Source organism: Haliotis asinina, chromosome 8 (assembly GCF_037392515.1).
Source record: "Haliotis asinina isolate JCU_RB_2024 chromosome 8, JCU_Hal_asi_v2, whole genome shotgun sequence".
Lineage (NCBI taxonomy): Eukaryota > Metazoa > Mollusca > Gastropoda > Lepetellida > Haliotidae > Haliotis > Haliotis asinina.
In genome coordinates this window covers 64,510,495-64,522,723 of record NC_090287.1, presented here as the reverse complement: position 1 = coordinate 64,522,723, position 12,229 = coordinate 64,510,495, and the positions used below count along the sequence as shown (strand labels likewise).

General features: G+C 42.6%; 1 protein-coding gene across 1 annotated transcript; it reads left to right on the top strand.

Moving 5' to 3' along the window:
• The first annotated feature begins 1,642 nt into the window (after nt 1-1,642).
• LOC137295351 (uncharacterized) lies at nt 1,643-5,938 on the top strand. Its single transcript, XM_067826665.1, has 4 exons — nt 1,643-1,681; nt 4,100-4,188; nt 4,743-4,867; nt 5,057-5,938. Exons 1-4 carry the CDS (start codon nt 1,643-1,645, stop codon nt 5,932-5,934), a joined length of 1,131 nt encoding a protein of 376 aa, XP_067682766.1. The 3' UTR covers nt 5,935-5,938.
• The last annotated feature ends 6,291 nt before the right edge of the window (nt 5,939-12,229 follow it).

The following is a 12,229-nucleotide window of genomic DNA, read 5'->3' as shown; positions in this document are numbered from 1 at the left end:
GTGTGTTCGAACGCATGTCTCACAGGCCTTTGGCTGGATGTTATATTTTACCAATATTGTTACGGGTATTGACATGTACAGATGTGTTTTGATGTCCTTCTCCTTCAATACAAACATATTTACTGTGCCAGAGGTATTGACAAAATCATATGTGTTTACATCCCGAAATTACGGAATCCTTTGGCTTCGCTTACTGACGTGGATTAAGACCTCAAGCAAGCCTAATTCTGTTCATAATAGTGCTCATGTTTACAATAATAAAAATGCAGAATGTTAAAAACGATTTAAACGTCCTTGATCGCGAGGCAAAGTAAGGTCACTAGAGTAGCCTCCCTTGCACTTATCGCTGTCCTGTTAACCAAACGTTTTGCCTTTCTGTGGGCAGTATAGTAAATATGGTCTCTTTTTAATATCACAAACTTGAGGACAGTCAGAATGAGAACATGGCGGCTATAATGACTTAATGGCTATTGAGTGTGTTCACACCATGTAGAGTATGGTTTCCAAGTGGGCTTTGGGCAGAAAACTTCATGTCAACGTGAGGTGTTACTTGTATGTTAAATCATTACTACTGATGTCTACGCCGTAGCTATTCCAGCCGAATCTGACCTAGGCATTTAGCAAACCAACTAAGCATATGTTATAAATCTGAAACAATAGGTCATTAAAAAAACAGAGAAATATTATTGGACATTTGACCTATCATGTCGAATGTGATCGTGAGGAACAAGTTTCTCCCCAAATACCAGGAGCGACAAATACACTTGAGTGAGTGAGGTGTTACGCCGCTGTAAGCACTATTTTACATTTCAGCTTAATGTTATCAGGGAGTGTAAGATTATCATAGGAGGGAACTCAAGTGGCGCAGCTAGCATGAAGACCTTTACCAAGTAAACCCTGTCGTGGTACCCTAAACCCAGGGGACTTAAACGGATAAAATTTGGGATTCGAACCCACCGAAAGCGGATCCTGACACGGACGCATAGTTACATCAAGGAGACCATTCGCGTCTCTATAGTCCACACAGAATAATTCTTCTAACGCAATGGAGGCTAAAATAGTGCTCTCGAATGTTCATTCAGTCTGTGTCCGATATCCCCATGCCGTGAGTCTCCTTTGAGCACCCTGACTACACTATCTGATCAGCCCGACGTTTGAGTGGAAACCAATTACTAGCACCTGTGGCGTTATCCGGGTATACGGGGTTGGTAACCTACCCGACAAACCACTCTACGGCTGCCTGATACCGAGATAGGACTTCTGGACGGGAGTCCGGGCATGGCACGCGAGAGTTCTGCTGTGTTTAGAGAGGTCTTCTGTGGATATATTGCTGGGTAACCTGGTATGTTTGTGGGAGAGCTGTCCGAGCTGTGTCACCCTGCAGTGAAGTGCTAGGCTTGTGTGGGTGTCAACTCTGTTGACCAAACCGTTTGTTGACTCCACGTTTGTAGAAGCTGCATATGGGGATGATGTCTGGTCAACATGCATATGAACGGTTCCATTGAACTGGAAACGTTTGAATCTTCTGACGTTGTAGCAGTGGCGTCCGTTCCCAGTAGCAGGGTCATAGCACGACTGTCAGAGGACTGTCACCACCTGGAATCTGTGACGTGATGTTATCAATCTGTGTCACCTAGCAACAATGATTGACAACAGAGACAATGGGATGCACATCGTCAAGGTAAGGCCTCCACATGTGTTCCCATGACGTCAGGTGTGATGATATCACAGCCATACAAACAGTTTATAGAGGAGAGTAAACCCCTGAATGGAAATCCATTCCAAAATAAAAACCAGTATTGAAATTTAGCACAACCCATAGCAAAAGCGCTTATCCGAAGTTGGCTGTATTAGGGAAAACTATTTGAAATGGCGAGGAAAGGAGTGAGTGAGTGAGTGAGTGAGGGAATGCGTCCGCAGTCACCAGAACGTCAATCTACGTCGCGACGGACTGTATATAGTTATTACTACAACATACTAACGAATAGTTTCCCTATTCTATCGGGACATAATGAAATATAATCTCTAGGTGCCACATTGTATCCCTTCCACTTTCGACAGACAACACAAATAAATGACCAACTCATTGTGGAGTCCCTCACCGAAATGTCTATAATCACTGTTCCAATGTTATCTTGTGTGCCCCCAGACACTGGCGCGCAGAAGAATGAGCATAACATATGTTACAGTCAGATTGTGAAATCGTGAAATGACTAAAAAAATTCACTTTTTGTGAAATGACTACTAGGGTCAGGCATTTCACGTCTTTTTGTGACAACAATCAATATACTTCAGTCATTTCACGAAATGTTATTTCATCTGTATATGGTGGACTAGGTTTGTGAGGTGTGGTCACTCTGGACACAGCAAGTGTCAAACAAACAGGTGTAAATGCTTCAAAGCCAAGCTGAAGTGCAACAGTCGCTGCCACAATAGTTTTAACTGCTAGTGACAATAGGTAGATTAAGTTATTAAGTGAATGTTCATGAAATGACTGGAGTATAACGATTATTGCTACACAAAATGATGCGAAATGGCTGACTCTCTTAGTCTCAAGTCCCCATAAATACCTTTTGAAGTGAAAGGGATTATATCTAAGGTCTCATTTGTATGGTTATTTACCGTTGAAAACATACTGCGAGATATGAAGATACAGGTTAATCCCCATTGAGTCAATGACCTCATAAGATCATAAAAGACAGTCAATATAATGTCCCACAGAGCATATAAGACATGGCTCGGAATACTGGCAACCGTACACTGCAATGAATTACATGCGTGTCGTACTGTATACTTGCCTACTGTAGTTAATGAACTCTAGACTGGAACAATGTCAACAAAGGATATAGTTACAGAGGCGCCATTGTCGACGCGTTGACACAAAAACGATCTGGCTGTGCTACTTTGATGTTTTAGATCACTCGATAAATACGTATTTCATATACATGTCTCCATTGTTCTGAAATGTGGAGATTATAACCAGGATAGACTCATTGCCTTACCGTTCGTGTTGTAAAGACAGAAAGACTTATGCCATGTTTCACGGAAACTGTAAATCAATATAACCGATAAACTGTCGACTTAATCGAATGTCATATATCTACAAGGCAAGGGTCGGCGGGCTACAGCACCTCACTATTGAGGTATTCAGAACCCAGCACCTTTGTCCCATGTCAGTAGTTGGGAAGGGCTGACTGACTTAACATGTACATAAATTGACTGGTACTGGTTTTACATACACACATAGTACTTAATAGCAGTTAAAGAAAATCTCCATGTGACTATTGGTAGTCATGGATTTAGGGTATTGCAGCATACATCCTTCATTGAGGCTGTTCTTTAATTTGTTTTGAGTGGTATATTATAATTTGTTCACTGGTCACGGTGTACCCTCGATGTTTGTACATGTTCCTGTTGGCTCAGGGGAGGACGAGGGGAACATGAACAAACATCGATGCTCGGGAAACTTAAATAAAAGTCGAGGGTACCTCAACCCATGGTTCCCGAGGGACCAGTGAACAACGTATTTATCTTACTTAACACCTCAATGTAAATTTTGAACTGTTTGAAGCATGGGTATCGGATCATACTGTACACTTCAGCCAACCTGTGTGAATCAAACAATTCGAATCTTGCATCTTGCTGATTTTTGCCCTGTAGGTATTGTCATTAGACTTCTCAATATTCACACTGACTACATTTGAACGTTTTGTCAAAATATATTTATTGGAAAGAGAGTCAAATATTTTCGTAGCCATCGTTACATTTTGAAGACGACACAAGAAAAACAAATTTAGAGTTATATCCCTTCCATCAATTTCCATTCGCAAAACATCGGTAATTTCCGTGCATCATGCGTCATTTAAAAGTAACTACCACGAAGTACCGCATTAGTTGCAGCGGGGTGTATTGCAATGCACCTCTTGTACACGGGGTACACTGTGACATTTATGTGTGAGGTAAGACAAATATTCTAGTAGTTGTTTTGAGCCTAGTGAGTTGGCTCCACGAATCGCTGACATCATTGTTGTCATTTCGTATTAATGAAACAGACCATAGATAATGCACCTCTGTTTCGAGGCTGAACTTTTTATTTCAGTTTCATGACGTAGCAGATCTCTATCACACCTACTTCATGAATCAGAACAGTGTTGTCCCACCTGTCGTTCTGTCGATTAGGGCGTTAGGGTAGCCTAGTGGTTAAAGTGTTCGCTCGTCAAGCCAGAGACAATGGTTCCATTATCCACATCGGCACAAAGTGTGTTAAACTCAGTTCTGGCGTTGTCAGAGGTGGCATTGGTGGAATATTGCGAACTAAACAAACACGGCATTAAACCATACTCAATCACTCGTTACATCCAGGTGTGTTTTCCCGTGTACAGGATGTATCACAGGTCGCCAGTGCGGGTCAGAAAGTCGATAAATGACATTCTACCATGACTACGTGAAACATTTTTTTTTTTAAATTAGAAAAAAATATACATATTACATAGTGGGATTGCTGGCTAGTATACCGGGGCTTAATTTATTATTTTTTTTATCCGCAGTAGGGGCCTATGAGGTTTATCACTTTTGAATTTTTGCATCCATATTTGTTTTAGGACTGCTTCGGCTGAGGATCAATCGTATATACGAGACGAAGGTACCAACTGTCCGATATGTTTAAGCTCGATTAAACAGCCCAAGACACTTCAATGCCAACACTCCCTCTGTTCACGGTGTCTTCAACGCTATATCAACAGCCTCGATAACACAGACAAACTTAGGGGATTCCCTTGCCCTATCTGCCGGAAGTTGACCATCATAGCCAATCCCGACACGCCACGTCAGACTTGGGTTTCGCAGCTTCAAGAACCAGAACAAGCAGGTGTGTATGTTTCTGGTGTTCTGCCGATGTTAAAATTAACTTTATTTCAAATGTAAAGCTATTGATCATACATGCCAGTTGTAAACTTTTGGAAAATGTTTTTGTTTTGTTTACAAACGATGAAAAACCACACACACCCAAAAAATATTGAAACTTGATACTTATATTTATGCATTTCCTCTTTTTCAGAGCCAGTACGGAACAGAAATTTAAGCCTAACCGATACGGGAACTACAATACATCCAGCATGTTCACGTGACAACAACGTCATTAAGTCCAACGCGAGGGGCGAGTCCTTTGAGCCCCTGATAGTTGACATCGTTGTTGTTGATGTAAATGATGTGGCTGTCGTGGTGGTGGCCGACTTCAACAACAAGTCACTGAAGTCCCTGTACAGACAACGAGGACGGGATGTGTTCTCGTCTCTTTCAGTGGAATCCAACCCGTTCTGTTTGGCTTTGATATCTGACAGAACAGTAGCCTTGACCTTGCCCTGGTCAGACAAAATATGTATAACGGAAGTCACCTCTGGCCTTCGCGTAAACAAAAGCATTGAAACTGGCAAAGCCTATTATGGGATTGCAGGGATTGATGAGGATTGTCTTGCAGTGAGCACGACCTGGCAGACACCATGTTCCGTAGATATTATAGATCACAGCGGAAGAGTAATCAAAACTATCGACACAACTGATTACGGAGAGAGTTTGTTCTCCGATCCGTGGTACATGGCTGTCACGCCCTCTGGTGACATTCTGGTATCGGACTGTCAAGAACAGTCACTCATGTGTTTAGATCAGAGCGGCCACACTAGATGGCGCTACAAGCCTCGAGGGAACGCAATGTTGAAAATTCCGGCAGGTGTGGCTTGCGATAGCGAAGGGAACATTTACCTGGCAGATACCGACCGACATTGTGTCATAACGCTTGACGAACATGGACGCTTTCTGCGGGAGGCGGCTTCAAGCGCCGACGGAGTTGAACGACCTCGGTGCATTACCGTCACTGACTCTGGATGCATGTATGTCACAATGGAAAACGGTGATATCAGAATAATTAACTTGAGGTGAATGATATCAACAAAAAATGTTGATGAAAATATATGGTACATATTTGTTAGAACTTGAGTGTGAGGGTGTGAGGATTAAGCCGTTTTATAAATATTCCAGGAATATTGGTGGACAGGTCAGAAATAACCTGTACCGTCACCTATGTCGGAACGAACCGGGCTTCAGCTTTAAAGTTCGTCTGTCATACAGACTCTGAAATAAATATATCTAAGAAAGCCCATGCAAGTCTAGCATATATGGCATGTCCAGAGTTTCATAATTTCTGAAAATGAAGAAAGTTCGGGGCCCCTTTTCATTATATTTACGATCACTATGTTTCTTTGTAAAATATGTTCATTTTAGAGACTAGATGTTAATATACCCTGAAATCCAAAAAAGTAAGTTACTCTCCAGTCTGAATGCATACCTAACATAGCATGAAGGTCATCGTCCAATAAACAATAATAGCTGTATGTCATAAAGTGCCGGTTCTATGCAGTAGTGTTGGTTGGTGTTTAAAGCATTACCACGCAACAATTGTAAAGAAGTACACTGGCACCCAATGGCAGCAGCTGTACAGCTGTTCTGTGCCTGGATTTACCGACCAAACGTATTTAAATAGTACTTATCTTGAGATACTTAACAGCGTTGCTTGTCCAGCGCAGACGACGTCAGCAGTTCTGGCTCCCAGTATTTGTGGAACTAATCACCCTTACCCTATGCTCATAATGTCAATCACTGGATGGTGTGGTCCAGATTTGATTATTTACAGACCGCTTTCATACACCTGGAATATTGCGAGGGCCTGTGTCCTCGGTACATTGTTTCACACTTCGTTCCCATCTTGCCTATGTACACTTTTTAATACCCCAGCTGGTTCCGAATCTTGATTTGTTGTTTGTATGATAATTATTAGCCCGGGAATTCTGCGCAGCTGCATTAGTGTACTTCCGTATCGAAGGTGGGCATCGTCTGCTACCACATTTACACTTGAAATCGGGACATTTCTACAAGGGATTGGTTTTTAATCACTAGTACGAAAGGTAGGGAAATGGTTACTGTTTGAGATTTTCATGAAAATTCGTTTTCATCAGACTTTTAAACCTTTTTTCTTCATTTTTCAAAATTGTATTTAACTTTTCCTTACATTGATGAAGTGAAAATGTTCCTAGAACGCTTCTCTAGTTCGGATCTCCAGCTGGATGAGTTGCTTGCTGCGGAGAATTACCGAACAGGAAGCGATCTCGTCAGAACGCCGGTAAGGTCAACCGTATCGCATAATGTAACCTTAGAATCTTACAGTCGTCTATAAGACTTATATTTCTAGGTAAATATGATTTATAACAGCATGTTAGCAACGTAAACAACAAAAAACAAGAGACGATAGTTGCCGTGTTGCGATCGATGTTCTTAGGTGCGCGAAGTTACCGGACGGCTTTGTAATAGTTTTTCCATATTCTCTCCTCTGACCGTCGCGCCCATTGAGTGAGTTTAGTTTTACGCCGCTTTTTAGCAATATTCCAGCAATATCACGACTGGGGACACTAGAAAATGGGTTTCAGACACTGCACTCATGTGGGTAATCGAACCCAGGTCATCGGCGTGACGAGCGCACATTTTAACCACTAGACTACCCCACTCCCCTCTCGCCAACTGACAGCAACCACGTTTATTTGGGAACACTAGCAGTGAGTGAGTATGATTTTACGCCGCTTTTGAGCAACATTCCAGCAATATCACGGTGTGAGACACTAGAAATTGACTTCACACATCGTAACTATGTCAGTCTGAGCAGCTGACATTTTAACCATTAGGCTATCCAACGACCCAACAGTGAAAGCAATCCCTATTTGACGCTTGCATCACCTCACACGTGATTCCCACGAATGTAATAGCTGACTTTATTCTGCCAATCAAACTGCACATTACCTGATAAAATATGATATCTCACGTTTGCAGCATACATTTGTTACATTAAAAACTATGAATATTAGCTGGCCCGGACCAGTTGTAACATCTTACCTCACTCTTGCCTTATATGTCTATGAAATCAAACTCCAAACACTGATTTGATAAAATCTGAAGTACACACTCCATGTGATGGGACATGAATGCAGAATGTCGATACATTAGCTGCCTACGCAAGACGTGTATATACTAGTATATACTAAGTACATGAATGAGGTGAGCGGACTTTCAACTCAACCCCAGGGCCTTTCCTGTGAGCGGTATAATCCTGCTCGCGGCCGTCCCAACACAGACAGTCGGAATACCGGACTCCACCAATGTGTATGTGAGCATACATGTATAAACAGTTTTTAACAACAATGGGCAGGCAAAGATTCAACAATGGACAAATAGAGAAACACAAGCACTTCCTTCAACAGTCGATGTGATGACAGACACAGCCAAGGGGGATGACCAATAAAGGCCATAAATTTCATATACAGTAATTAATGGAAGTGACAAAGAGGAACACGGTAGCTGACAAGACACCGTACATTGTGGGAGTGATAAAAATTAAGAATGCAGATGAAAACATAACATAGCTTGGTTACAAAGTTTGGGGTTTTCAGAATATGGGCGATGGTTATCCTGAATTAGACACTGTAACACGTATAATTAAATGCCTCATAGAGTGACGATGCTAGTATATTGACGAATTCTGTCCAGAGACACTGTTTTCTTATCAATCCATCATCCTCATAAGCGAAGTATACCTAATATGTGTCACCCTGGGGAATGAAAATATACCCATGATAATGAGCCCTCCTCTCTCATTTGAGAAATAGTTGCTTAAAATGTTTAGTATATTTAGGTGTGATTGTACGTATGAAGTTCTGTTGTTGATATCACATAAGAATATACACTCTAAAAGATGGGGGACGGTGTCATAGCCTAGTGGTTAAAGAGGTAGCTCGTCACACCGATGACTCGTGTTCTATTGCTATTCTGGAATATTGCTAAAAGCGGCGTAAAACTCACTCTAAAATATGCAAAGAGACAAAAAGTAGATCACATGTCCTATTTTTGTGACACGAACTCGGAATGAACTCCGTTGATTCGTCATCCTCGCACGAACTGCCTCTGCCTGGATGGATAAACAAGAGTTACTTCCCTTTTACCGCTGTTCAGAACGCGGGAACCCCCTCTCCTTCAGGACACGCATACAATCGGGATTCGGCAAGATGACGATGTGAAACATGGAGACAATATATCGCTCTCATCAACACATCGCTATTTCTTCATAGATATATTAGGTTAACAAAATAAACAAAATATGGCAGCAGACTATAACCTATGAAATATAGGACTATGCAAGCAGCCAAAAAAACCCTCCAAACCCTAAAACCAAAACCCTGCCCAGAGAGACCTAACTCAGCACTTGTCACACGTAACAACTTGCAGGATTCGTGAGCACTTGGTTTGTTGCGACAAAATGGCCAGGGTGACTTGACGCAGTAAGAAGCGCACTGTGTGAATTGTTTGTATCTTTGTTTTTAACTTGTGTGGCAGCTTCCTACTAGAGTGTGTACATATGTGGTTGCTTATAGCTGATTTTCCTGGGTAGGTTTGAAGGTATGCAACAACGTGTGATATAGGATTGAACTTTCTGTATACACGTGTAACGGCCCCTTTATACAGGTGTAGCGACTCCTGTATAAAGGTATGACTGCGCCTGTATACTTGTGACGAGCCCTGTACATGCGTGACGATCTCCCACTGCATACGAATGACAACCTCTGTATACACGTGTGACGACCTCTACACACGTGTGACGGTCCCTGTATACGCATGACGGCGCCTGTATACATGTGACAGAGCCTGTAAACACGTTTGACAGACCCTGTATACACGTATGAGGGCCCCTGTGCACACGTGTGACGCTCCCGGTGCACGTGTGACAGTCCCTGTTTTACGAATAACGACCTCTCTCTGTATACGAGTGACAATCTATGTATACATGTGACGGCCCCTGTATATGAGCGACAACCTCTGTAAACATGTGACGGCCCCTGTATACGAGTGACAACCTATGTATACATGTGACGACCCATGTATATGAGCGAGAACCTCTGTATACATGTGACGGCCCCTGTATACGAGTGACAACCTATGTATACATGTGACGACCCATGTATATGAGCGAGAACCTCTGTATACATGTGACGGCCCCTGTATACGAGTGACAACCTCTGTATACACGTATGACGGTCCCTGTATACTCGTTTGACCCATGAAATAAACATCAATTATAAAATAATGTGCAGCACACGTTCTACTCAGTAATATATCCAATATATAGCAATCAAGATATTCTGAAACTTTGACATCGTTTGTAGAAGTCTCTCGAGTAACAAACGCCGAGAAGGTCCAAGGTTAAATTCATCAAAAACGCCAAATGTCTAATTCTCGTGTGTTTTTTTGTTAAAAGTGTAACAACCAACCACCATGTCCTTTGTGTTGATGTCGTTACTTCACTTGACGGAATTTCAAATTCTGGTTATTCACATTTAAAAGAAAATTTGTCGATTGATACTTCTCTCCTGAAGTAAATGCACAATCCGCTGGTGGGATTTCATCCCTTGCTAATTAATGATTTGTTCATTTGATCTGGAGTAAGAAAAGGGCAAATCCCCAAACTCCTTTAATCACCGATCCAAACTATCGTACTGTTAATCAAAATATCTTCAGAAATGTGATCAAAATGACAGGAATTATGATTGAATTTCGCTAAATGTGGTGATGGGTGGAGATCACGTGACATTAGAAGATGATACTGTTTCCGGGATCACCGGGAGGTCACGTTGTAGGGCGTCCAATCAGCTGGCCCTGCTACGATTAACACTCTGTATAGAGCTGAATATAATTTCACGATGAAATTTGAGAAGGTCCTGATGGCCGTTTGTTTCCAAATGAAATCTGAAGTGGCCTCATGTTCTGTTATTGTGCGTGAGACTGTGCCTTTCAGGCGAAAGTAGCAATATTCGGCCGATAATAAGGTATTGGGTGGGCGTGAAGTGGACTGCCACCTAGTTTATCGTCAAGTCACGTCCGTCCTGTCCAGCTGAACATCGGGCAATAGCATCTCGGACAGTGACTCCTGTACAGCAATAGAATCAACCAGAACAGACAGTAGTGTGCGAAATAGTTTCCAAATTTTGCTAACCAATAGGGTTAGTTATGTCTGAAAGTTACTACCCCACTAAATATTTCACTAGTCCAAACTCTGACTGTAGACAGACTTCATCTTTATGTTGCTACATGTAATATGATGAGCATTTGTACCAGGCCACAATCTTGCATGATTTAAAAGACTTTTGGTATGTTGTAACTTAACAAGTTGGAGAAAGTGATGTGTCTGCAAAATGACCCCATGAATATGCACCAGCCAGTCAGGCCAGAGATTGTAGATATTTACTGACCCGAATGGATTTTACTACCCTCGGACTTGCAGACAAGTGGCTATTTGGCAGACTGCCAGGCAGTCACATCTGAAATGATAACAGATTGGTGGTTATGATGATGGTGGTGGTTGTTGTGGTGGCGGTTGTGGATGTGGTGGTTGTGGATGTGGCGGTTGTGGTAGTTGTGGTGGTTGTTGTGGATGTGGTGGTTGTGGTGGTTGTTGTGGCGGTTGTGGTAGTTGTGGTGGTTGTTGTGGTGGTTGTTGTGGTGGTTGTTGTGGTGGTTGTGGTAGTTGTGGTGGTGGTTGTGGTGGTAGTTGTGGTGGTTGTTGTGGTGGTTGTTGTGGTGGTTGTTGTGGTGGTTGTTGTGGTGGTTGTTGTGGTGGTTGTGGTAGTTGTGGTGGTTGTTGTGGTGGTTGTTGTGGTGGTTGTTGTGGTGGTTGTGGTAGTTGTGGTGGTGGTTGTGGTGGTAGTTGTGGTGGTTGTTGTGGTGGTTGTTGTGGTGGTTGTTGTGGTGGTTGTTGTGGTGGTTGTTGTGGTTGTTGTGGTAGTTGTGGTGGTGGTTGTGGTGGTAGTTGTGGTGGTTGTTGTGGTGGTTGTTGTGGTGGTTGTGGTAGTTGTGGTGGCGGATGTGGATGTGGTGGTTGTGGTGGTTGTTGTGGCGGTTGTGGTAGTTGTGGTGGTTGTTGTGGTGGTTGTTGTGGTGGTTGTGGTAGTTGTGGTGGTTGTTGTGGTTGTTGTTGTGGTTGTTGTTGTGGTGGTTGTTGTGGTGGTTGTGGTAGTTGTGGTGGTGGTTGTGGTGGTAGTTGTGGTGGTTGTTGTGGTGGTTGTTGTGGTGGTTGTGGTAGTTATGGTGGTGGTTGTGGTGGTTGTTGTGGTGGTTGTTGTGGTGGTTGTTGTGGTGGTTG